At 42.8% G+C, this 27,980-nt stretch overlaps 1 protein-coding gene across 2 annotated transcripts; it reads left to right on the top strand.

Moving 5' to 3' along the window:
• The first annotated feature begins 919 nt into the window (after positions 1-919).
• Positions 920-27,849, top strand: slc6a6b (solute carrier family 6 member 6b). 2 transcript variants are annotated; one of them, XM_080846029.1, is made up of 14 exons: positions 920-1,053; positions 9,845-10,074; positions 10,587-10,721; positions 12,763-12,997; positions 13,511-13,643; positions 14,974-15,108; positions 15,504-15,607; positions 15,727-15,851; positions 17,513-17,625; positions 22,146-22,283; positions 23,231-23,333; positions 24,257-24,357; positions 25,523-25,693; positions 25,946-27,849. In XM_080846029.1, exons 2-14 carry the CDS (start codon positions 9,846-9,848, stop codon positions 26,099-26,101), a joined length of 1,878 nt encoding a protein of 625 aa, XP_080702155.1. In that variant the 5' UTR covers positions 920-1,053; position 9,845; the 3' UTR covers positions 26,102-27,849. The 2 variants fall into 2 exon arrangements, with proteins under 2 accessions (XP_080702155.1, XP_080702154.1); XM_080846028.1 differs by lacking the exon at positions 920-1,053 and adding an exon at positions 6,604-6,696.
• The last annotated feature ends 131 nt before the right edge of the window (positions 27,850-27,980 follow it).

Raw genomic sequence — 27,980 nt, forward strand, 5'->3', positions numbered from 1 at the left:
GGCTCCTAAGGGACCAATCACTAGATTTCAACTGAGGCAGCCATCTCTTCCAGCCAATTATTTTGCTTGTCGGAGGAAGGGGGTGGGTTATTATGGCATAGATAATCCTGGTTGAAGTAAACAATAGAAACCTATATTGCTTATATTATAGCGGCTTTAAAAGAAAACAAACAAGGAAAAAAAAACAGATAAGTGTTCTCATAAGGCACAAAAAAAACAAAACAGTAATCATTTTTTGACTGGTTTTGTGAGGCACATTGACCATTGACTTAAGGTGAATTCACATGACTGCCCAGTTATGTGAGGTTCTGATTCAACTTCACAGTCCCTCGAATTATCCACACTTTGATCAGACTGTCATTGCTAATTAATAGCAGGGAGGAACAACCCCAAATCTTTAGTGCCTTGCAAATATTTATACACAAACAGTGATAAGATTGCTTTTATTTGGAGACCTGTTACTTCACCCACCTCCATATCATCACACTTAAAGCGTGAGTTTTAAAAAACTTTGTGTGAGTTTGCCTGGGTTTGAATATTACTATGTAAATCAATCAAATGTATTAAAATGTCTGCCAGATAGCCTTGTCAACACGTAAGTGTATCTGTTTCCCCCTGCAAGAGCATCCCAAGACCATTTCTTTCAGCAGAGCACTGTGCTGAAATGACTAATGTAACCATCTTGAAAGAAAAAAAAAATACTGGATGCATTTCAAGCCTCGGAGACTGTGAAGTACTTTTCCATGACCACTCAGTGAATTTCTCATGTATGCGTGCTTGCTCACATGCGCTAAGCGGGAACGCAGAGAGATGCGCATGCGGCCGAGCGAAGAGGAACCTGTCTCTTTAAGGAGACGCTCTCCTGTTGCACGGGGAGGCAGGCCGGTGTTTTTCCACTCGTGGTGATGTCTAGCGCTCACTCATTCTAAGAGACAAAGGTCAGAAAGAAAAGATTATAAATTAAATTTACTGCTGTAATTCCCTTATTCAACGCCGAGCCACCGCACAATAGGGACAACTTGCTTGCTACGGAATAAAAGGAAACCAAATAAGGTAATGAGGCACAGTTCCAGTTTATAATTGAAATGTATTTGGTAGGATAAATGTGTGTTTAAGACTTCATTTTGAAAAGTATTTTGTCTATTTTAAAATACATTTAACAATTTTGACACGCAATTGTTTGCTCTCTGTAAATTACCTGTGTTGAGCTCTTGTGAGAATTCGAGTGAAATTGTTTGTCAGGAAACGTCATTATCAATTTATGCCATTTTTCCATGATTACTTAAAACGTCATATGTATAAAGGACACGAGTGCTGATGCATATAATATACACATTATAGTGTTTCAACACGCGTTTTCCGGCTTTTTGTCAAGTCTGGAAACTAACGGACAGGGATGCTGAGATGATCTTCACTTTCAGTAGGCAGTGACATGCGATGCTTAGCGGAAGCTGTGCAAGATTTGACATTTTCATATGTCTCTCTCGTATTGACACACGGAGAACTGTATAGAACTAAACAGAAACTTAAATTAAGTGCCTAAGGACTTGCTCTGTGTCCGCAGCCCGACTCCTTATGCTCCTTACATGTAGCACTCCATTGCATAGGTGGAAACAACGCCCGCTATTGTTAGCCTGATTCCACGCACCTGGACTTGGTGCGCAGCGCTTTTCTCAAAATGGAAGCATTTAGGCTTCTGTTTTTCATCATTGGCGCTCAGTAAACTTTTGTATCCGTGTGAGTTCAGCAGTGGGCATACGGATTTATCTAAAGTACATATCTTACAGTCTACTTTAAGTTGCCCTCTCTTTGAGTTTTACCTTTTAAAATACTTAAGAACATGGGAGGTAATCTAATAAAGCGTGGTGTGATTGGTTGGAGTCGATTTTTGTTCCCCATTGAATTCAGGTTTCTTCCTTGTAAACTGCAGAGTCCGTGGAAGGACTGGGGTAGACACTCTTGATGGCAGCTGTCAATTTTTTTAAATTTTTTTTTTTTTACACATGTGCATTACGTTGTTGTGAAGCAAGGTTAAAAACTGGAAAGCAAGGCGCGTCAGTTAAATTATCTTAGAAAGAGGGTATATATCTGTTAAAAATAGCCGTACAATGGCTTATGTGATTCAAAATGGTGACAGCCTCGCCGTATCAGCGACGTTTCAATTTGTCTCTTGTGCGATTGAGGAAGTGGCTTGGGGAAGTGTTGATGCATATACAAATGTCGTGTAACGTGCGCTTCCCCTCTATGCATCGACAAAATCTCATCCCTGGCTAGTAGGAAAAACATGGGTGTGGGAAGAAAAAACGGATTAATCCTAATTTATAGGAATTAGCTGTATTGAATTGTCAGGTTGCCGCTGGAATCAAGAAACAAGTTTAGATGAACACAGAAGTGGTCAGAAAAGCGGACACGGACATGCTTAGGTTGCTAATGGCTGGATTAAAAGGAAAAGGAACTGCTCATCTACAGCCACCCCCACAGCTACCACCACCACTTTGCCATATACAATTTGCAACAGCTTTTGCAGTCTTTTAGAAGCTCAAGAGTATTTGAAAAGATGTGCAGCTTGTGATCTGTGATGTGTTCATCCACTGTGTGTATGTGTTCATCAACCAAAACAATGTTTGATGGCCACATGGGAAGTGATGAGAACTAAAGACTCGTTAGGTACTGGAAAGCTTTCACAGACATCCATAGTGTGAGGTGACAAGCCTGGCTGAATGTGCTCCTTAACTACCTCATTATAATCGCAGTGCTCAGGGTTGTGCAGGTGAAGCACATCTTTGTCAGGTTCAGTGTGACAGCATGTCAGAGTACACGAGTGGACATCCAAATGGCCACAATGCCATTCGTGTCCCATTTTATGTTGAGAGTCTGGTACAGAGCCAGCAACATTGGTTCAAATGTCCACATTTTAGGTGTTGGACTTAACAGAATTGTGTCCATTTTGAGGTCTTATCATAACCAATACCACATTGCAAATACCTTAAAAAATGGGTCACTAACATCACTATGCTTCAGTGGAATGCCTTTGACAGTCACTGTAGGGCACTCTGGCAATTACTGTAGCACCGCAGGCAGGCAGACAGACAGAGAGACAGCCAGCCAGCCTTCATTCTATTGTAAGGCAGTCTTCCTGAAAGATGCTCACGTTACTGTGTGGAGGAGACAAATGGCCAGAGAGCATCAGTTGTTCAGCACGACTCCCAGCAGCATCTCCCTCCTCTACTCCTCCCCTCCTCCACCACCAAGCCTTCTGGGTGGCTCCCTTCCCCTTTTTATACCACTGTGAAGTTGGGGCCCTAGGTTTGTCGCTTTGGCATGGTAGTGGTGGAATGTCCTACCAAGTAACCTAGCAATATCCACTGAAGACGGACAAGCTGGACCTCTGTGGAAAGACAGTTTCCCCCTCTTCCCCTTTTTCCATGAAAGAGACCGACAACGACAGGTAACGAGAGAAAAACAGAATGGTGTGGCTGCTTTTGCATCAAGTTTCACTTCCTTTATCTGTTTTACTTGATGACTTGGAATTTTTTTGTGTGTGATACTGAGTAACTTGTGTTTTGGTAGAGGAAGTATGTTTGGTGATTGACCGATTGCTTTGAACCCTCAACAGGAGAGTTACTTGAGCTATACAGGTAAAAAGCGATAGTGTAGCTGTTACCCTAATGTCTTTACTGGAGTTCATTATGACTTCACCACAGCCAGAGCTGCTTGATGAGTTGATGTTGGGCTTTCTTAAATAACTTAGTTTTGGTTTTGGTGTCTTGGCTTGACCAAACAAGTACGTCGGAAACAGTTTATGAAAGGCAGTAACCTTCATAAATGTGGCAAAAAAACAGACTCATGTTTCTGTTTGCGCAAGGTTCATTCAGTCCAGAGGGGACTTTCTGACGGGGATGGTAAACAACAGTGGGAACTCACTTGGTGTAATCTTGTTGGGCCATTGAAGGCCAAAGTCAAATTGGAGGCTAGCATCACAGTGGTTTGATGTCCCCGCTAGAACCTACCTCTGGACCGGATGTCATCTTGATCTAAATCAGACCTGAGAGATCCGTGCCTTATCAGGACCAGACGCATACCAGACTCAGGAGTTATCTTGGTTTCTCTACATAGGTACAGACAGGAGCCTTAGTTAGAAATCAGAGCATAGCCCACTTATCTTTGCTTTTATCAATATTTTATAACTCCTGTGCCTTCCTTGACTGCTACAAAAAAGCTTCCGAGCTAAGATAACTTTCATGGTATATTTTTAACCACTGTAGTTCCACTAACCCACTTTTCATTTAGGGTTTAAGGTGATGTTGTTGTAAAATATGATTACATATGTATACTTCATATCCAGTCACACGTAGACATCAGAGCTTAAACCTAAACCTTAGTGATGCTTGAGTTTCTAGCCCTGCTCTGCATTCTGTCTTCTGTTACCACTTGGTACACAACTGGTTTAAGGCATTGCATGTTTTTCTGTAGGAGATTTGACAATCCATTGTAGTGTCAGTATTTATTAAAAGCAGAGATCCAGTGGTTTGTTTGTCATTTGCGTAAGGGCAACCACACGCTACAATCTGTCCTCTGGCTATCATGCAAAGAGAAGTAAAATGTTTGTGATTTGCACAAATCCTTGCAGTGGCCAGACAAATTCTTCTTGTCTTGTTATGAAGGCAAAGGTTCACATTCCCATGTAGGACTGCAAACCACAAAGTCCCTAATGCACGGCTCGGGCTATACAGTGGAATGCATGGACAGAGAGGAGGAAGGCCTTTTAATACGCAAACCCTGAGGAAATGTACATGGTCTTAAAATAGGATGATTATGTAAGAGCCTGTGCCCTCACGTGTATTCTAGACCTGAAGTCTCTTGTTGGACAAGACCACATAGAGTGTAGCCCGCATTTGTGTGTGAGCGAGAGTAAGTGTACATGTACATTTGTCTGAGACTGAGAGAGAGAGAGAGAGAGAGCGGGAGAGGGAGAGGGAGTGTGTGTGGGACACAGAGAGAGAGAGAGAGAGAGGGAGTGTGTGTGGGACACAGAGAGAGAGAGAGAATGTGAGTGTGTGAGTGAGTGAGTGAGTGAGTGAGGAAGAGAGGGGGGAGAGAGAATGCAAGTGTCTGAGTGTTAGAGAAAGAGAGAGAAGGCAAGTGTGTGTGTGAGTGAGTGAGAGAGAGAGAGAGAGAGAGAGAGAGTGTGTGTGTATGTGTGTGTATTTAGTGCCATGATGGTCTTCAATGGGTCATGTTAGCTAGCAGCCCTCCGGCAACGAAGCCGATTTGTTGTGACTTAAGTATCAGTAAAATAAGTGGGCTTACTGTAGCTGGGAATCTCTGGAAGAGACAGGAGAGCCTGGGGTCCATTAGGAAAAAAACGCTATTTTCTTTTGTCCCTTAAGAAATGGAGAACGTTTTAAATGTTTACAACAGGACTGTCACTTTCAGACAGAGCACAGAAACCTTTCTGCAGTCCATTTTAAGGCCGTACTGATGTGGCTATTTTCAGTCACATAACACTGTGAAAATTAGTTTGTGTTTTTTTTCTCTAATTGCTGCCAAAATGACATTTGGACACACTCTTTCTCTTCAGGACAAGGTCACTTAAACCTATATGATCAGTTGTCCCCATTTCTCGTCCCGGGTAAAAATGGACAAAAAAAAACAAAAAACGTTCATGCCAGCACAACACCTCATTGTTCCTTTATCAGTCCTTGCACTCTCTGCCAAAGGCAGTAGGCTAAAGGAAATGCTGGTGACTTGCTCACAAAGGGCTTTTTGTGGCGGGGGTACATTTGGGCCTATGCAAATCCAGCAGACCTTGTCTCTGACTGGCTACTGGCTTGGAGACGGCTTTTAAGCTCTCACCAGTTACAGTGCAATCTCTTTTCATTTGTGGTTGGACTCCTTCCACCATCAATATTTAATATGTGCTCCAGATGTTAACCGTGTAGTGCACCGGAGTGACTAGATATCAGAAGGAAAATAATAATCCTCAGTGTAATATCACATAGATAAATATTTATTTTTTCTTGACTTGGAGACCTCTGCTGGTTGAAATAATGCAGTCAGTGAAAGTCTCTGAGCAAGTGTTATAGTATGACAGTGGGCCGACATGTAGGGTGACAACAATACATTTAAAATAGTCCAGCAGCTATCAGCAGCCACAGCTGAGGACGAAAAACAGCGATGCACATTGCTGTGCTGTGGCTCACACTCTTGTTTTGGGAAGTGTGTGTGTGTGTGTGTGTGTGTGTGTGTGTGTGTGTGTGTGTGTGTGTGTGCGCGCGCATGTGTCAGTGTCTTCGGTTACAAGCGATAGAGTGTGCGTGTTGAATACACGCACATGTGATACATGCGAGGCGAGTGATTCAGTCATCGTCGTCTGCGGCGGCGCACAACGGCTTGTCTCATCCTCACCCTCGCCGTGCAACCTCGCCTCGGCAACAGTGGAAATTTCCTGTCCGCTGGCGTGGCCTCCCACTGTCACCTGTGTCATCCCTGGCTCGGCTCAGAGCTCAGAGCCTGTGCCCAATCTGCAGATTGCATTTAATTGTCTTAGGCCGAGGGAGGCGGGGCAGAGCAGCCCGGCACCCACTGTCAGGCTGAGTGAGAGTGACACCTGGGCTCTCTGCACAGAGGCATGGTGACAGCTGAGAGAGAAGCACCACACTGAACAGCACAGCACAGCACAGCCATGAAGGAAATGTAAGTGACACAGCCGCGGGCAGAGAGAGAAAGAATGAGACTCGAATGAGAGTAGAGGGGTAGAGTAAGAGTTTATGGGAAAATGAAAGAGAAATAAAGAGTGTGAAAATGAAAACAAGAGAGAGAAAAGAGATGTTTATTTTTTTAACAGCAATGATAATTCAGTGCCATGGTTATTCTTGAGAGCTGCGAATTCTTCCACTGTTTAAATTCCTGTGCTCCTGTTGAGCGGTGTTTCATACTGCCAGCAGTAATCAGTAAAATATGTGCTATTTTAAGTTATTTTTCCCTCAAGCTCTTTCCTTCTCTGTGTCTCTCAGAAATTCTCTGGATATTTTTGGGAAAGCACTATTTGAAAAATGATTGTTTCTGTTTCGTGTGGTGAGTGAAAGCAGTCGGAACAGTTCCGTTATTGTTCGGCACTTGATGGCTCGGGTGGGGGGGGCGGCCATAGACAAACTCCGCCAGCTTACGTAATGTGTTTGAACATAGAAAGCTGCTAAGCCTCTGAAATGTACAGATTTAACCGCACAGAGGGGGACAAGACCTGAATATGTGGTTCTGTACTTTTCCACTGCGGCTGTTTCTGATGGATGGAACTGTGTGAGTGAGAGTGTGCTTCCCGTACTGTAAGATCAAACCAACCTATCTCTTTAAGTAGTGGCCACACGGAATAAGGTTGATACGTCTTTCATCAATCTTCTACTTTGCTCTTTAACCCCATGTTCACAACAAGATACCCTTCCTTCTCCTCAGTGTCATTAAAACTTAAAATGGTGTTTTGAAAAAAAGACGGTGGTTAACAAGCTAACATAATTGCACAGTCTTCTAAAGATACCAAGGGTATTGGGATCCGGTGTTCTCCCAGATCGGATTGAGCGGCTGGCCTTGAGCCACTGTGATTCCACTCGGCTGCCTCGTAAATGTTAATGGTATGAGTATTAAGTGTGCTCTGAAGCTGACCGGGGCTCGTGGATGGAGGAACAGAGGAAGGGGACAGAGGAGAGGAAGGCTTTGATGTCCCAGAGGCCTCCTGGTCTCTGTTCTCAACCGGAGTTTGTGAGTTTCTGTCCAACACGTCCCCCCCACCAACTGCCACCACCAGTAACCCTAAAAGGAGAGGAAACTAGACGTACCGCATAGCAATGCGTAATATGCGTACTGCAGAAAGTGAGAGAATGAGCAAGAATTAAGTGAAATTATATTTTCCGTTCCAAGAAAAGTTTTATCTTGACTGATAATGTCTCGGGCAACAATAGACTAAAACGTTTGTTATTCCGTATGTCTTATTCTGAATGAACATTTCTGGAACTATAATTTTCTGGATGTGGCAGCTGTTCACTGATAGGCAGTTTTTAGACTTGTCTAGTGAATATGAGGATGAGTGAGACTTCACAAAATTTGAGCATTTTGTGAAAATTACATGTATGCTGCACAAACAGTATGTGCTTCCTTGTACAACTGTTCTTGGCATTCATTTACAAAATGTTGAAAAATATGCATATCTATAATGTGGGATTATAACTTTAAGGCAAGAACATGTTTGAATAGAGGAGTCTATTTTGAAGGTTGAAATATAGCTGCAAGGTCGTCGTGGTCCAAGCAGAATGTGTGACCTACCCTAAACAGTAAATGTCTCCTATACGCCATTGTGTATAAGCCCATTCACAGAGGGATGTAATGGCTGCTGATTTCTGATTGGCCGTTGGTGGCCATTTTGTCAAGCGAGACAAATGGAACGTGGAGAAAATGTAGCTAAGTAGAGTAGCATACCACATTTCTAAATTGGGGTTTAAGCGTTTTTTGATATATCGAAATGTGCCATTTGCAGCACCTCCTATGGACGAAATGTCATTGTTGTGCGTCTAAAGAATGTGGTAGTGGTGCAGGAGATTCAATTTCGTGAAGATTGAACCTTAACATCACAAGATATTGGCTAGTGAAGTGCTAGATTTTTGCTTTGACTATTGTTCACGAGGTGGCACAAATGGATCATAATGAACTAGGGTAATGTGCTTTCAAGAGGCTAGCTTGACATAACAATCATGCGCATATAATTGGCAAAATGTTTTTTGAGCTATTGCCCATAAAGTGTTTTTACCCTACACCACTTCAGGAGGCGCTAGACCAAAGGGCAACACACGCCTAGGGCCACAAATCTTATATTCCGTATCAGACATAGCATAATAGATCATGTATCATAATACATCAGAGAACTAAGCATATTAGTGTTGAATTCAGTTGGCTTGCTACAGAGAGAGAGAGAGAGAAACGGAGTGATAGGTCTTTGGAACAGACAACTGTGCTAAAAGTGCTAACCCACCCCCACCCTGTAGGCAGTAGTTTAGGGTTTATGATGCCAAGGCATGTCTTTGGTGGGCGACGCCATTGCTAGGGAGCGGCCGTCACTGTTTTTGGCCGCACCTCTGAAACACCACCTTTGGCCTGTAATAACAAGCCTGCCCTGGAATGGCGATGTGATAGCGTAAACATTAATGAAATAAAAACAAGCAGCCATTCCCAGTGGGCGCCAGCAACACGAGATGGTCGATGTTAATGATAACCCTGCTCATTAATAGTAAATGTTCATGTGAAATCACTAAGTTTTGGGTGGACTGTTTAATCATTTTTTTTTTTAGACGTCTTTAAATAGTCTTCACTGGATTTTTCTTGGTACAGCGTTCACTCTAAGTTGACTCGGTTACAGTTTTGGAGAGACTTCCTGCGTTAAAACCACACCGCGCTCTGCTAAACAAGCCTTTTCTCTTTTTGTTGTGTGTGTTCCTCATATTGATGAAAGAAACTCATTATTCATGACAGTTCAACCAATATAAACATCAAGGATGTCTTTAATCTTTTACTGAGGCTTTTTTCCCGTCGCTTTGATGTACACAGATGGATTTGGGCCTCTCATTGTCCCGATCTCCATTTTGCCCCCATCCAGGCACTGACCCCTTCCTCCACCTTCCCTTTCTTTTTCTGTCTTTATCCTTCTCGGTTCAGGGAGAAAAGGAGGGGGGGCACGACACCATTAATGTCTTTGGGAGGCTTGTTTTCACCTAGTGTTTGCAATGGTTTTCAACTGCTTTTTTAGATAAAGGGTTTTAAACGTCAAATTATCTTTCCCCTTCTCTCTCTTTTCTCTTAGCATGGCACAAAAAGAAAAGCTCCAATGTCTGAAAGACTTCCACAAGGACACTTTGAAGCCTTCTCCTGGGAAGAGCCCGGGCACGCGGCCGGAGGACGAGGCCGAGGGGAATCACCCTCAGCGGGAGAAGTGGGCCAGCAAGCTCGACTTTCTTCTGTCCGTCGCCGGTGGATTCGTCGGTTTAGGCAACGTCTGGCGCTTCCCATACCTCTGCTATAAGAACGGTGGAGGTGAGCCTGTTTGTTTGTTTAGGGAAAATAAACTAGGATGGTCAACAGGAGGGTGAACAGAGACCTAATAACACAACCTGTCCAGGCACAGGCACAAAGCCTGATAGACTAAGCCTTCCATTGCCTGAACGTAAAAGTCTATGTAATCTGTATTTACCCACTAGGTTTTCTCCCACAGGCCAAGTGTTTGTAGGGACTGCATCAAGGTTGAAACCAAACATTCTTTTGTTGTGTGTTGCTCCAGTTCTTAGCATTAGTGTAATTACAGCAGTGTTAGATTAATTCTGTTTAGAGCCATCAATATGTGGGTGTCTTGTTTCATTCAAGCGCTACACCATCTGACCTCTTCAGTTAGCAATGCTGCAACTGTTCACAGGAATCTTCATGAAATCAGCATGTATGCAACTGGCTTGAAATAACCACGCTCTCGGCTCAGCCACTCATGCTCAGGCTTAATATCCTGTTTCACTTGGAGCTAACGCATCAAAACATCCCCTCCCTAACCCCCACAGGTGCGTTTCTCATCCCGTACACCATCTTCCTGTTCGGAGGAGGCCTGCCCGTCTTCTTCCTAGAGGTGGCCCTGGGCCAGTACACCTCCCAGGGTGGCATCACCTGCTGGGAGAAACTCTGCCCAATCTTTACTGGTGAGCACTGAACATCCGCACTGAACACTCAACTGCCCTGAACATCCACACTGAACACTCCACTGCCCTGAACATCCACACTGAACACTCCACTGCCCTGAACATCCACACTGAACACTCCACAGCCCTGAAAATCCACAATGAACACTCCACAGCCCTGAAAATCCACACGTAACCCTCTACTACCCTCTCCCCCTTGCACCTCTTCTCAGAGCCCATTACCAATTTCTCTGTCTGTTCCTTCTCTCTCTCTCTCTCTCTCTGTCTCTCTCGCTCTCTCTCTGACTGGTCTCTCTCTCTCGCTCTCTCTCTGACTGGTCTCTCTCTTTCTGTCTGGCCTCTCTTTCTCTTTCTCTTTCTCCCTCTCACTCTCTCTCTCTCTCTCTCTCTCTCTCTCTTTCTCTATCTGTCTGTTTCTGTCTCTTCAGTGCAAATTAGCTTTATTGGCTTTACAGAAGTATTTGATCTCCGCAGCACCTTTAATGATTTACGTAAAGAATTCACATTTCCAAACTTCTAAGCGTCTTATGTTTCTCTCTTTCTCTCTCTTTCCTAACATGGACTACATAAGCTGCAAAAACTATGTGCTGTATTAATGTAGCAAGGCATATTTTACAACATGTAAAAAACGCAGGTGATATTGTGACACACACCCACAAACACACACACCTCACACTTACAGTACATTACAGAGGTCCAATACTGTGGCCACTGAGTAGCAAAAGTGTTACAAGGTTGAGGGCCAGCATGTTTGACCCGAAAAGCAGAGATATATTTCTTAAACAAACAAACAACAACAAAATACACTGGTCCCAACTCCCAACTCTTACGTCCACGCAACAGCAAAACCTCTCAGAGGTGGATGGCAGAGGGATATTTGACCCAAGAAGGAGACGGCATGTTAACACGAGTAGGAAATGCAAATGCAAATAAGCTGTGTATCAGTGACTAGCATAAGACCCAACTGCTTAGAAAAAGCACATTCCTTCCTGTCTCCACCCCAAAACACACACATGCACGTATGTGTGTACTCTCTCAATCATACACACACTCAAACACACATTCACTCACCGGTACCCATACACACACACACACACACACACACACACACACACACACACACACACACAAACATACACAAACAGAGAGAGACACACTCACAGGGTTGTCCCAATTATAAATTGACGTTTTCTCAAGGTGTCAGCAACCGGTTAAACCCTGAGTTGACTGGGCGGTTGGTTCCTTAGCAGCTAGTTGCATTTTCATTCAGGTGAGCACCAAGGGCAGACCTGTGGACCTGTTTGTTTGTACAGAGGGTCTGTGCAGGGCAGGGCAGGGGTGGGGAGTGGAGTGGAAATAACCAGGCAGTGGAAGTGTGAGCGGGGACCTGAGCGGGAGTGCGGGCAGCTGTTAATTAGTTTGTCGGGCTGGCTGAAACGGCTGCCTGTCAGCAGAGAGCAGCGTCTGCTGATGGAGACAAACACAGGCAGCTGGCAGATACCACACATCATGATTAATTAGACCTTCCCACCCCTGTGTCAGCCCAATGCACCCAAATACATACATAGCCTTAGCCACCACACGCCATGATTAATTAGACCTTTCCCCCCCTGTGTTGGCCCAGTGTAGACAGATACATACACAGACTTCAAGCAGCCCTTTAAACTGCAATGAATCAAAAGTATAGAAAGAATTGAAAGATGCTAAAGTTGATTGAGCTCGCAGTACACAGTGTTTTCTTGTGACCGTGACATGACTCGTCTGATCCCAAACTTAAGTTTAACAGCATCACAACTAGCATTAGTTATTGAACAATATCTCTTGGGTAACATTAGCTTTTAAAAAATAGCACCAGACTGAAGTAATTAACAGATTATCTAGCAATATCTACAAACCCGTGCTCGATCAGAGCCAGATCTACCCCAGAGTCCACCGCATCTGCATCATACCATAGAAATATGCAGGGAGGATATGGACCAGCTGATCAATCTGTTCAGATCAGATAAGAGCAAAATGCTTAAAACCCTTTTTCTCTACACAGGTATCGGCTATGCTTCAATCGTTATCGTCTCACTGCTCAACATCTACTACATCGTGATCCTGGCCTGGGGCTTATACTACCTGTTCCAGTGCTTCCAGCCAGAGCTTCCCTGGGCCAAGTGCAACCAGCCCTGGAACACACCGAACTGCGTGGAGGACACCCTACGCAAGAACAAGACTCTCTGGCTGGCCGCCAACTATACCAACTTCACCTCCCCCGTCACCGAGTTTTGGGAGTGAGTGGCAGTCCTTTTGTTCTCCTTCCCTCCCTTCAATGCATTCTTGCCTCCTTTCCCTCATTGCTTGGTTCACTGGCAAAGTTTGGATTAGTGGCACATTTGCTGGGTCATGTTTACCTGGCTGTTTAGACAGGGGAGTGACAGACCAGCCATAGAAGAGACACTCTGGCTAGCTCCGGCCAGAGCAGGAACTGGACTGTAAACCTTCCTCCCCCTCTCCCTCTCTTTCCCTCTTCCTGTCTACCTCCTTCTCTGCTCAATCATGTCGAAGTGTTTGTATTCATTTGTGTCCTCTCAAGCATCTACTCAAGTGTGACTCTGACGTTAGATAAACTAAGGGTGTACTTTTCTCTCTCACTCTGTCTCTCTCTCTCTCGACAGGGAGAAAAAGAGAGAGAGAGATGGGGAGAGAAAAACTGCACATAGTGCAACCCCCCTCTGAAAAAAGACATATCTGTTTGCTTCATTAACTCTAACAATGTTGTTGGTGCGTGTGTGTTCTGATTACAGGCGTAATGTCCTAAACATCTCTGGAGGTATCGAGGATATTGGGGAAATTAAGTGGGACCTGGCCTTGTGTCTCCTGGCTGTCTGGATCATCTGCTTCTTCTGCATTTGGAAGGGTGTGAAGTCTACCGGGAAGGTGAGTCTTCCAAGATTGATGTTTGGTAAAGTCACACCCCAAAGCAAAGCTAAGCAAAACTCAACCCTTGGCAACCAAAATGTACCACTTCATAGTCTAGTCTTTTAAAATGGATTTGTTATGTTACTGGACAGTAGGTTGCCAACTTTTGGTTAGTTATTGGTACATGAGACTCTAGTAGTCTGGTGAGGGAATCATATTGGAGGAATTTGGCTCAATAGGTGTCATGTTACTCTTGTCTCATTAGGAGGGGTAAAGTTTATGAGGAAAGCCTGTGGGCACGGCCTACTTCAGATTTAATTTCTTTCCACAAGTTTAACCATTTCTCAACTTTGACTGATTCAGAAAAATATCTCAGCAGACACATGAAGCATTATTGGTTTTTGAGACAGTGGATCAATAAAAAGAAGTTTGCCCATCTCTAGGCAACTTCAATGAGCCTTTACAACAGCTAAATGGTCTGCTCTCTAAAGACACAAGCTTTTCTTCCAGTTCCGGAAACGGCCACCACAGTCACACCTCAATCAGCTCAATCTTTCACGTCATCATCAGACACGACACACACCTAAATACCCCGCTGCCCTCAAACAGATGTCCATTTGCTTGCAGAGTTGAACTGTGGCCGATATATATCTAATTTTGTTGCTTACAGCCTTTGGCATTGATTGTTTGGCCTTGGTGCAGCTTTCTTAGACACTAGTGTGGTGAGTCATCTGGGGGGCTTTAGCCAGATGACTGTCGCAGCTGCATGAGTTAAGAGCACAGGACCGAACAGAGGAGCAGTGCCTAATGAGTGTAGGGTGTCTCCTTGCTCACTTTTCATTCAAGCTTTAAGGCGGTTTTATGTAGCACAGATTTTAACTCGTGTCGAATTATGTAATGCGATGGGACGCCTCTCTGATGATTTGTAGCTATGGCTGGAGAGCAAATAAAACGGAGCTCGACAGCTATTTGTGGCCAGACACGATAATGAACGGTGTTTCACTAAATTACTGCTCCTGCCCCAACCATGTTATTGTGGCTCTTGAGGGTTAAGACTTAAGCCATTCCACTGTATTCTATTGGTCACATGGCTTTACAGTGTAAACAGACACTAACAGACTGTCAGCCAGACAAAGTCTGCCGAGGAAGGTTTCAAGCTGCGGTATGTGGCATGAGCCACTACATTCAGATTAAATAAAAAGCAGCCATTGTTTGACACATGTATGATGTCTCACTCTCTCTCTCTCTCTCTCTCTCTCTCTCTCTCTCTCTCTCCCTCTTACTCTTGTACTATATCTCTCCTTTTCTAACTCTCTTTCTCTTTCCTTCTCTCTCTTTCTCCCCTCAGGTGGTGTACATTACTGCCACCTTCCCGTTCTTCATGCTCATTGTTCTCCTGGTCCGTGGCGTCACTCTACCAGGGGCATCCAAGGGCATTATGTTCTATCTGTACCCCAACTTGACCCGTTTGGAGGACCCAGAGGTAAGGATTACTTCCCCCACCCCCACAGACACACCTACTACTCTGTATCTGATTACCCTCCAGGCCCACACTCAGTATCACAGCAACCCCCTGGCCCCCATCCTGTCCTTCCCCCCTATATCATTTTATAGAGACACCTCAGCCTTGGCCCATTAATCAAGTTCAAGTGTCATGCTCCAAAATGGAGCTGTGTGGTGATAGTTTAATCTCAAATCATCGTCTAGCAGTCCAATACGGGCACATGCTAACATGAAAAACAAATGTCCAAGTTATGAAAGTACATCTGAAGACCTTACGCAAGAAGTTGTTGTTGAGGGCAAGAATTCGCTGTCCAGTTTTCTATAGAAACAGTGCTTCTTACTCACCCCTTGTTTTTTTTTTTTTATCCCTCATAGGTTTGGATTGATGCAGGCACACAGATTTTCTTCTCGTATGCCATTTGCCTTGGGGCAATGACATCGTTGGGAAGCTACAACAAGTACAGATACAACTGCTACAGGTGAGCATTGGGTCCAGGGGGCCTCTGAGGGGCATGTAGTCCAGTGAAAAAAAGAAAGCTGGGAACCTAAGGTTCCATGTGTGTAAATTAACAACCTCCATGACATATGTGTGACTTAGGGACTGTTTGCTGCTGGGAGGCCTGAACACGGGAACCAGTTTTGTGTCTGGCTTCGCAATATTTTCCGTCCTGGGCTTCATGGCACAAGAGCAAGGGGTGGACATTGCCGATGTGGCAGAGTCAGGTACGAGGGTTAAAGTAGCAGTGATGGTGGGCGCTGTTACTTCAAACAAACAAGTAGATTTTGGTGAAATAGATGACAAATTGAAATTGGAACAGCAAAACAATTCTTACGTTGCAAAACGAAACAAATGAAAGCCGGTGCAGAATTTAGAATTCGACTTTCAAATGTGGAACGTGGAAGCTCAATACAATGTGCAGAGTTAGGGTGAAGTGAATTTGGGTACTATCTAAGGTAGGAAGGGAAAGTGGAATTATTTCTGGATTCACAAGGCCAATCTGTGGAACTGTCCAGAGAACGTGCCTGGAAACGCTGCAAAAAAGAGCACTGGTGACTGGATCTCGCCTGACCTGAAGAGCTAACAGTTAGCGATGTGCCGGGATGTAGTTTTCCTCTGACACTCTGGGACGAATGAGGGCTGCTTAAATCAACGTTTTCACCAGTAGAGTGAAGCTAAATAAGTTTTATAAACTGGAGCATCTTGTGCCAAGAAATAGAACAAAAATTAAGAAACCGCTCATCATTGAAGTTCTCTGCTGAACCTGCGACTGCGCTCGTGATTGGTTATCTTTGGGTCCATGTTGTAATCACAACAGCTAGCAGTAACATCTGGCATCTGTCCATGGAGAACTCTATTGGATCTGTTACACACTATTTGGAAAGGTCTCAAGATGTCTCTCCTTTACTCAATCATTCAGCATGCTCTCTCTATATATTTTAAGCTCTATTTTATCATTTGTTTTCTGTCTGGGCCTCCACGGGAGACTTTTGGGGTTTGCTAAAAGAAGGGCTTTAGTTGCTCTCTAGGACTCACAGCTCTTCTGAGTTCCAGATTCACTGGCTCCCTTTTTTACTGTTTTCGTCTTGTTGTTTTGATGAAGAGAGCGTAGTGCAGAGTTAACTACCGCTGCACAGAAATCAGTTGTACTTCAGTTGGTGCTCTTTGGCTTGCTTGAAATGTTTGTATTGTTGTTTGCCCCTTATTTGCCCCTTATTTGCACAGTTCATGGCTGTGTTGATAGCATTATCAAACTTAAGTGTATAAAGGTAAGCAATGAGTATTTGTTTCTAGTTTGGAGGGGGTGGTACTGGCTCTTGGTTTGGAGGCCGAGTTATGTTTGGTTCCTATCTTGATCCTGAAAGAGACTATTTCTAGCCTCAACACGCTATGTTGTCACGCTATGTTAAATTCTCCTGTAACGCTAAGTGCTGTCCATTTGCTGTTTCGCTGTTTTGTGTCTTAAACTTTTATCAAACAGGTTCTTCCATGCCACGCTTGCAAGAAGTTGCAATGTTGGCAAGAAGAGGCGATTAGTATGTTGCCTCCTGTTCCCTGATACTGTTATGCAGCACACAGCACTAGTCATATCATTCTCACATCATATTTGAATTATGGTGCAAGCTAAATATAAACGAGCAAAGAGAAAAAAAAGGAATGAAAAAGTCCCACAACACATTATTAGTATGCATAATGTGATTAGTATGTATCTTACCAGCACCTCCACTATAGACGGCATATACTTGGCCCTCAATTTGACATGCTCTTTACTTCATGCTCAGAGTTGTTCCCTGACCCTAACCCTAGCACTGACCAAGGTGAATATGTGTCGCCTAAACTGTTCTTTTTTAACCACGTTCTCTCCCCCTCTCCTCTACCCCTCTAGGTCCTGGCTTGGCTTTCATCGCCTATCCAAAAGCTGTGTCTATGATGCCCTTGCCCACCTTCTGGGCCGTCCTTTTTTTCATCATGCTTCTGCTTTTGGGGCTCGACAGTCAGGTCAGTTGCTGTTGAACCACGTCAAAGATACTATCAAATATACATATATATATGGATGTAAAATTATAATGGACATACATACATAGGACACACATTCAGAGTTTCCAACCTCAACAAATTGAGATGTAGACTACATGCATGTTCACCACATCTAGAATCTATCAACACTAAAATGAGAAGGTCAGTACATATGGTATTCATACTATTTATACTATTAATAAATGGCATCTGAGGATTAAAGGCCAGCAGAATGCCCTTGAGGGTCATTTGTTTACAGTCTGTATAATACAAACAGAACAGACAGGGCGTTACTGTAGCTCAAGTGGCAGAACCCCACACAGTGCCAGCAGTGTCAAAGTCAAGGGTCGGGTTACCAGGGGAAACACACCATCATCAAACATGTTTTGTCGCTGCTCTGAAAGCCATTTCAGCAAAGTGTCACTGGCTTGTTTATTTCCTCTGAGAAAAGTCACTTGGAGAAAGGGCCATCACTCTAAATGTGGTGGTATGTGTCCAGAGGTGGAAGGGTACAGCAGAGGAATGCCAATTATGACTTTTACTGCAGGGGAAAGAATGTCTGCTACGATTACACAACCAACCTAGTCCAGATTCTTTGCTGCATATAGAAACTGTTGACATGTATTTAGAGACAGTAAACACGTTGGAATTATTTTGTAGTAAAAACAAACAAAAAATTATATGTTCATTTAGCAGTTAAGTAATTAATTATATTAAATGACAAGACAAATAGCTAAATATAATAGACAATATTTTAGTCATACAATACATTTTTAAGATGTAATGCTAAAAAACAAGTTAAGAGTGCCATGTGGCATTGGCCTGTTTTGGGCAAGTGTAGACCAACACATCACGTTGCCATAGTTACGTAGTTTGTCACGATAGCCTTGCTTCATTAAGCACTGTTAGTCAACAAAAATGTGTTGACTCAGTGAAGCAATATGTGATCATTTGTTTAGTGACCCCCCCTCCACTTTGTTTTGGATACCTTTCAAGCTGGCGTCAGAGGTTGTCTCCAATTTCTCAACCACAGTGAAATTATACACTGTGCAAAGCCAGTGTCCTTACAACACTTTCATTTCAGGGCTACTGCTGCTTTGCTAGTACAACCGAATCCCTGTTGGAATTCATCAGAGTGTATTTTATCAAATCAAAGGGGTTCACACGGACTGTATAAAGGTTGCGGACTGTAGGCCTTATCAGAGAGGAGTGTGTATCATTTTTGTCTGAATTTCTTGGGAGCTTTCACTAGCGTAGCCACTGTTGTTGCCTGCTTGTGCCACCTAAATCTAAATCTGGCACACCCAGCCAGCAGTTTGTAAACAGTCCCCAGCTTGAAGGGGGTCCCAGAGAACACCTTATTACCCTAACCCAGAGCAATGATAATCTATGTTTTTGTGCAGGACACTACAATGACATGTCCAGAACTACAGGGTCCCCATAACATTAGCATGCTAGGAGGCTCTAACAACACAGTGAAACGCAACTATATGTCAGGCCCTACTATTTGAAACAAAGGTGCAGGCAATATGAAGGGTAGAAGGAAAAAACGAAATAGTGGTTAGTGAGAATCTGTTATGTTGAGTGAATTAGGTATAGCGACTACTTATATAATTTGTCCCTGCCGTGGGTTGTTATTTCTAACAACAACTAGCTAGCCAGCAACTTAATAATGAGTGTGTACTATTAAGCTGTTTTGTCAAGAGTTAGCATCAACGTTCTGGCTGCTATGATTATTTTCTACAGTCATCCGCATTTAATAACCTGCAGATATTGTATGTTATATGGTTGCTCAGGTCTGACCATGTACAAAGCTCTAGCATAATTTAGGATTTTACCAAGGCTGTGAATTCAGAATTTCATAAAGATCTAAAAAAAATACGCTGTGTTGGATGTAAACTGTGCTGGCATTGTTCTCTTCAAACAAATAGAAATAAAATATGTCTTCAACTAGGGCTGTAACGATACACCTACCTCACGATTTGATTCGTATCACGATTCTTGACCCACGGTTCGATACACCCCACGATATTATTATTATTATTTTATTTTTGTATTTCACATTAGAATAAGTATGAGCTATAAAAAAATTAAGAAACAATTTATAACCAAATATTGAGGTTTTTATTACTCAAAGCAATGCTGTTGAAAAACATTCAACAAACTTCTGAAAAGGTAGGCTTGAACATAGCCTAAAAATATGAGGGAAACAACACATAAATAACTTGAATAACTTAAACTATGATGGCAGTGTATGGCCAAATGTGACAGACCCTAACTGCCACGTATTTTATGAACAGGGCCCAGGCTAATCAAATGAATGAATATCGAGGAGGCAAGAGTTTAGCAAAATAAAACGTTTTATTTCTGTAGTTTAATATTTATCTGGTCACTGGTATTTAATGACATGACAAAAACAGTTCTCACACACGCACACCCTCATACACTGCCATCATAGTTACCCACGATTACCCGCGATATACAGGCTACTGGCAACAGTAACACACCCACCAAAAAGAGCTATAAGATCTGGAATAACCCAACTCACGCGCACGAACCAGAGCAATCAAACGTGTTACAATGTTTCAGAACACTACACACATTAGTGAATAGCCGCCACACTACTACACCAGGTATTATGGTATGCACTTCCACACAATGCGCACACTTGGGAACCACTACAAACTGAACGTTAGGGTTACACAGTAACCCCGTACATCACAAGATGGCCGTTAAGTAACGAAAGCACACACACACATTCATACAAACAAAATACAGAAAGATCCAAAGAAAGTAACATAAAGTACTGGTGGCTCTCTCACAGCCTATTAACTCAAAACAATTTAAGTACGGGAAAACAGTGGTCAAAACACGACGCAGTGTACGTCTTTCTTCTGAGGGAGCGTTAGACCACCCGCAACCAAAACTCCGGAGAGGGAGAGACAGCTACGGAGCAATTAACGCACACACTTCTATTCTCCGTGCAGAGCAGTCCTTCAGCGACAAACAATCCGGCAACCACGCGCCAACAATTCAAATGGCCGATTAAAATGTCATCTGAGGTAGCCATTGCGCACAGCACACGTGTAGGCTTACTAGCGAACCAAAATTTTTGTATCACGTGACCGCTGAGGGCATGTCGCGGTTCTGCCTCCTCGCATCGCGATGCAGGTTCGTGGCCCAGAGTGTCGCGATTTCTCGGTTCGATCCAATATCGTTACAGCCCTATCTTCAACGTTAGCAGACCAAACACAAATATGCCCTTGGAGAGCCGCTAAAGTTTGTTAATGCATCTCAATAAGTAGGCCATGTACAAATATCCCAAATATCTTCTTAAATTAGTCTGGATAAGTTTTCCTCATGCATTATATAAAATATAATTATATATTTTCGTATTTATTCTGTACTAAAAGAACATATTCCCTTCGTAGATCTGTAGATGGTGGGGGCTAGGGGGGCCATGCTCCTAGAAAAGCCCCTGTAAAAAAAACTGTATTGGCTGCAAAATGTAAAAAAAACGTAATATTGTTTCTTATTATTTCTTACACTATTTAAATTAATAATCACTTGTAATGAGCATGAGGTGGCATTGGTGCATGTCCTGCCTCTATGCTATTCAATTGGTGGTCAGTGTCGGATCAAGGAGTCAGGTCAGCTAGCTAGAAATAAAATTCAAGAAAGGGAACAACAGCTGTCTGACGAGCCATCCAGGTTTGTGGCCATCTTATGATTGTGTGGTTACCCTTCCTATTAGAAAATCTGATGTGACTTAAGACAGGTTTGACATTGCATAGTCATGCCATAATATTAATGAAGAAATACGTGTAGTATTAAATGAAGAAATAATGCTTCTTGAAACTATCACTTGTTGCTAAGCAACAATAGACACAACCAGTAGCCTGTTATCCATACAACCAAACAAAACGAATAGCTGTCAAATACTCTGAATAATGTTTTAATTAGATCTTAAAATAAGTTAAATAAAAAGTATAGTAAAGTATGTATTTAAAGTAAAGCTATGGTTGATCTACAGATCACTTTTTGCTTTGGCACACGTTCTATCCGACAGACACACCTAAATCAAAATGTCTGGCTACGCTACAGGGAGATAATACCAGTGAAACAGAAACCTGCAATTTGGTGGGAATTTATAAGGAAATATTATGTAAATTTGTGCCTGGAATCATGGGGGGATTAAGTGGTTGGCTACCCCTTAACAGAAGATTAAGGAGAAATTTAAGGAAGTGTGCTTCCAAACTGCATAGCCAAAGAAAGAACTGGATGAAAGAAGGAATGAATATGAATGTATTCATATTGGTTTATATCAGTATATTAGTGAATATATATTTATAGGAGTTATATATATTTTCATATTACTTGTATTTATATTACTTTATAACATTATATAACATAGTTTAATGTGTTATATTATTAGTAATCAGAAAACAACCAGTTTGGGATACTGCCAACGTTTAGCCAGTCTGTTTCTTTTCTTCCTGCAGTTTGTCGAGGTGGAAGGACAGATCACTTCTCTTGTTGATCTCTATCCATCCTTCCTAAGGAAGGGATACCGGCGGGAAATCTTCATAGCTATAGTGTGTTTCCTGAGCTATCTTCTGGGCCTGACCATGGTTACCAGAGTAAGTATGCAAGCAACGACACACCATTACAACCGCAAACACCACTCATGTTTTGAATGTCTCAGCACACACTCACACACACCCCACCCCTCCATTTTGAGTGCTATTTTTTGATGCTGGCCCAGACGCACGAGCCGCTATATTGAGTCAGGCTATTCCTTTGCTCTCTGAAAGGCGGCCAGGGCATCAGTCAACAGCCAAAGTCCAGAATAGCCCAGTTATTGGTGCCAGGCACCCTGGGTGCTTTTTGCTTCTCTCTTGTCTGTCACAGGCCTCTTACCTCTCTCCTCCTCCTCCTCCTTCTCTCACTTTGCCCCATTTGCAGCTCCCAGGCAGGTCTAGCTCAATGTTTTTAGGGAGCTGAGCAAGTGATGTTTCAGGGAGCTATACTAGGAAATTGGTGGTCCTATTTTCTTAAGATGTTCCCCATCTGCAGGCTGTCCTTTGCCCTGTGCCCTGTGCCCTGGTCTCCCATGGACGTCCCATGCCCTCTGTGTCGCCTTTGTGTCCCCTTCGGCCACTGTGGTTCTGCCTCACAGGGAGAGCCCCTCTCTAGCTATCTTTTTTTAAACCCCCTTCTTTTTTTCCGTGACATCACTTCTCCAGTTGCCCCCTCTGCGTGCTCCCTCTCTCCCTCTCCGTCTGCGTCTCTTTCTTTCTTTCCCTGTCTTTCCCTCTGTCTTTCTCCCACTCGCTCTCTCCCTCAATCTCACTGTGGTGGAACATCTTGAGGATAAATGAAGGAACTGTTCAGTCAGCCTCCCCCTCAGGCTCAACTACCCCCACACACACTCAGATAGATGTGGTTTCTCACAGACACTCACTGTCCCTCTCATAAAGACTGTGCCCATGTGTGGAATTTTAACAACACTGAATCTCTCTCCCTCTTTGTCTTTCTCTCTCTCTCTCACTACCTCTCTCTCTCTCTTTCTGTCTCTCTTCTATAGGGTGGCATGTACGTGTTTCAACTGTTTGACTACTATGCAGCCAGTGGTGTGTGCCTTTTGTGGGTTGCATTCTTTGAATGTATTGCTGTAGCCTGGGTTTATGGTAAGTGCTTTATATATCACAAAATAATACATCAGTGTGTATAGTTCTGTCTAAGCAGCTTTTCTTTCCTAACCTGAGTTTGAACCTGGTGTCATAACAAGTGGAACTTCAGCAGCTTCGTAATGACTGCAGTCACCACAGTAACTTACAGCCTCAATTGGATTAAAAGACCTTGACATTTTGTGTATGTCAAATCCACAAAACCCCTTTTGGTAGCCACCTATTGAACTGAAAGGATGAACCTATTGAACTGAACAGCCATGTCTACCAGCTCGTTTGTGTTTTTAAAACTTGGGTTGAGGCTTACTTGTAAACTCCACTTTACATAATGGCAAAACTACCGTGCCAGGTGCTGGGTTTCAAAAAACCCTCATTCCTGAAAAAAAAAACAGGATCAACATGTACCTGCATGCCCTTATCATATAAGTTTCCATGACCCTCAGAAGACACTGTGAGGGTAGCCACCGAGATAGAATAGTTTAAGGCCGTATAATGTCCATTATAGAATGACTGAATGTACTCTTTCAAAACTGTAATGAAGAGAGACTTAGGTGAATCGCCTAGGATCTTTAGATATGTTACAAATCTGATGTTGCCAATATTAGATCATCGAGGTGATGATCTAATATTCAGCTTCTCATTAATCATTTTTGGTCACCATTCTATTCAACTAGTGATCAAGTGGTGGAGTATGAAACCTAGAGTCATGTGACCTTAAAATATCTTTAAGGGCTTAATTATTACGCAGTTTCAAATCATTGCTTGGTGGTGGCTGTTACATAAGAACATATGTACAACAAATAATCAAATACAACTTAACCAATACATTTTTACATTTCCATGTAACATCATTTGGTTTAATATTAAATTGCTGTCTGTACTTGCATAAGGCGATAACATGCTTCCCTCCTTTGCTTTGCTAGGCGCTGATAATTTCTATGATGCGATTGAGGACATGATTGGCTATCGACCAAATCCCTGGATGAAGTGGAGCTGGACTATCATCACCCCTACCCTCTGTGTGGTAAGTGTCTGAAATAGAAATGTCCCAAAATGTCCGCAGCATCCCCATAATGTCTGTCCTGGGAGACAAACACAGGTAGTTAGTTGCAGATCGCATTCAAAAGACCTTTGTACCTTCTACTACATCACTTGAATCTGAAGTGGGACAAAAATCTGACCAAATCTGTCTTCCTTCAAGTTTCAAGATTCAAGTTTAGTGTGGCCAGATTTGTCATCCCAGGATCACCGCAAGCACCGATAATGAATGATATCAATTCATTGATATAAGGAGGGGGGGGGGGGGGGGGGGACTATAACGGCTTGACATTTCGAGACTTCCGCGGCTTAGGTTAATCCATGATTTAATTTTTCAACGTATTTCAAGTTAAGGTAAAAGGTGTACAGATTAGTCCTCTCAGCCCTATAAATTATCTCTACACATTGCCATTGTCCCTTAGGCCCTGGATTGCTTCTGTTTAGCCCCCATCCCCCCAGATTGTGTGCCAAAAAATGCTACGCAACTGTCCTCTTCCATGCCGGATTTGCCGAGAAAATCCAACACTTTGCTCGTTGCGCTCCAGATGGATGGACCATCTGCCTGCTGTGGCCAGATCTGAGCATGGCTTCGGGATTACGTATATATTCTGCTCATTGTGCAGCCATGAGATGGGGGTGGGTCATGGGGGGTTGGGCGGTTGCACAAGAAATGTGCCTAAAGGTGCTTGTGAATCATCTCTCTGTCGTTCCCTGTTGAATCTCAGAGTTCCTCTTTAGTTACTCTTGAGTTCTTCAGAAAATGGCAAACTGATCCTTGCACATGGATTAATCTGTATAGCTATTTTGTAACCTTTGCAGCTGAATTTCCCAGACTAATCCCCTTTTATTCCCTTATTTGAAAGGGGGAAAAAAAACTGCTCTTCACTCACTATTTGTCTGTCAAATCATAAATCACTTTAACTTAGAAACTATGTGGAGGCTTTTTTTGTCCTTGTTCCATGTTTGCCTAGTCCGTTTAGATAAGCTGCACTAATCTGTCAATGTAGCAGAGGATTTGTGTTTGCGGTGGAAATGAAGAACTAGACACTTAATAACTTCCCACATTCCTTCATGTGCTGTTCTGTGTTGGCGATGAGTCCCGTATTAACTTAATCCCACACACTCTCTCGCTCTCTTTCTCTCTTTACCAGGGCTGCTTTATCTTCTCCTTGGTCAAGTACAAGCCTTTGACGTACAACAAGGTCTACGAGTATCCGGACTGGTCCATCGGTGTTGGCTGGACTTTGGCTCTCACTTCCATGATCTGCATCCCCATGGTGGCCGTGATCAAGATCATTCAGTCAGACGGGCCCCTGATCGAGGTGATCATAAACACAAATTCCCTGTGGCATAGTCCTCACCATTTGTATTTATTTTTTACATATATCAATCGGATAGAGACTTTTACCCTAAGTTATTTATACGTATGGCTCAATACAGCCCAACAATTCGAAATTCCTAACAGTTAACAGGAACACATGATATATAGTTGCACAAAGTGAAGAAACGTAGATAACACAATCTCCGTTTCCCGCCCTCCCTCTTCTCCCTCTCGTTCTCTCTCTCCCACACAGCGGATAAAGGCGATGGCAGCCCCGGTTAGAGGAGGTGCAAGTTCCTGCCCGGCTAAATACCGAACCAAGGCCCCTGAGCTGGCCAACCCTCTGGACCCTAATGGGAACAATGGCTTAATGATGCCCACCCATACCATTGTAGAAACCATGATGTGAGCGCTCTCTGTGAGAGGATTTAAAAAAAAAAAAAAAAAATATGACCCACTTTCCATGTTATATATATATATATATATATATACACAAAAATATAAATATATATATATAACGGTATATATATTTGCTAACTCTGAAATAGTCGTAGGACCAGGTTTACATTGCTACGTATCTGCACTAGGAGTCTCTTTTTTTTTTCTATGGAGGAAGTTATATGTAGTTTTTTTCTGTCCATGTTTTTAATATTTTTATCATAATGTTATTATTATATTTCTATGATTATAATAATAATTATCATTGCTATTAGTATTGTGACTGTATTCAGCTTAAGGCTTGGCCTCAGTCACCAACAGTACCTTGGAAATAGAGTGGTAAATGTTTAAGTTTTTTTTTCAGTTTTTTCTTCCTTTCTGTAAATAATGGGTTAACGTAGTCTGGTTTTCTTTGAGGGTGGACAGATTAATAAGCAAATATACTAAAGGACCGTATATAAATATATTTTGGGTATTAGTATTCAACTAAGCATATGTTGTGTTTTAAGAGTAATGTTGGTGTAGCTGTAAAACATACTATTATCTCCCTCCACACAGTTACATACTATATCTTTATGTTGTGGAGTTGTCTGTGTATGGTAAAGTTAGTTTTACGTGTTGCTATCCATGATGTTTGTCGTACCCAAGAGCTGGTGTTAACTACATCCAGCTTGAGGCCAGGCAACACTATCAGAGTCTGCCAGGCTGCCGTGATGTCCTGTCTATGTGTGCACTAATCTCACAGTGACGGCGGACGGCAGCCAACAAGGACACTACTGCGAAAAACCCCTCCCCCCAAGCCCTATACTTTCTCCTCGCCACGTAGTGTTTACACCTCGCGATACCCGCAACGCAAGATCAGACGATTCCATCACACTAACTCTTACTAGCAGCACATTACTCTGCTCTGCCCTGTCCTCCCATCCCACACATAGCTCAGGCAGAGCAGCTTCACTCACTGCCCATAATCCGAACATGTCAATGAGAGCCTTAATCAAAATCACTTGTCCATGGTTAGAAACACACACCCAGACCCAGACCCACCCTTAACTCTCTATTCACACTCCCTCAGACCACCATATCTCTGCTATTAATTTCAGTCCACTCTTGAACATAGTACATCATATCAGCATGTTCTCTCTCTTTTTTTTTTTTTTTTTTAATAAGAATCGATCATCAATACATAGATGGTTGTAAGAACACCACATGTAGACACGGGGCACATTCCTACACGGGAATGCTGCATTGTGAAACACAATGTGTCTGTCAAAGTAGCAGTCTTTATTATTACATTCGGAGGTAGTCTCTTTTTTATGGTATTCAGATATATTTTATGTTTATTCTATTTTGTTTAAAATCACATTTGCCTTTTGTATTGAAAATGTAAAATGTGTTTGACCACTCTGTTAACAATTACCAATATCTCTCAGAGGGAAGGGTTTTACATACAATAATTAATCAACAAAGCTTGCAGCAATTTCTAATGTGCAATATTTTGTAGGGAAATAAGCATATTTTTGTTTTTCTCAAAAGGTGGTACTTTATCAGAATATATACTGAGCAGAACTTGGAAAAAAAATAATTTAGGGGCCAATGAAAGCTACCATAAAAATGCTTTGCCACAGTAACACCGAAAACTGTATATGACCAAGACAGCTTTTCTGTTTTTTAAACCTGAAATGAAAACTTCTGAAACCAACAAAGTCGTATTCTCAACTGATTGAATTTATTTTTTTGGGGGGGGTGGGGGGGGTTACACTGAATTGGTTTCACACAAAAATGGCACAACAGCCCTTAAGGCAGCTCACTTCAGTGTAAATCTTGGCCAGAGTCTGCTGATGCCCGCTGGT

The sequence above is a fragment of the Sprattus sprattus genome (genome assembly GCF_963457725.1).
Source record: "Sprattus sprattus genome assembly, chromosome: 10".
In the NCBI taxonomy this organism is placed as follows: Eukaryota; Metazoa; Chordata; class Actinopteri; order Clupeiformes; family Clupeidae; genus Sprattus; species Sprattus sprattus.

Excerpts from the sequence above, each read along its gene's own strand:
- slc6a6b (XM_080846028.1), top strand. Across the intron at positions 13,644-14,973 it reads GTGTGAAGTCTACCGGGAAG|GTGGTGTACATTACTGCCAC; the intron begins GTGAGTCTTCCA and ends TTCTCCCCTCAG. Across the intron at positions 25,694-25,945 it reads CAGACGGGCCCCTGATCGAG|CGGATAAAGGCGATGGCAGC; the intron begins GTGATCATAAAC and ends TCTCCCACACAG.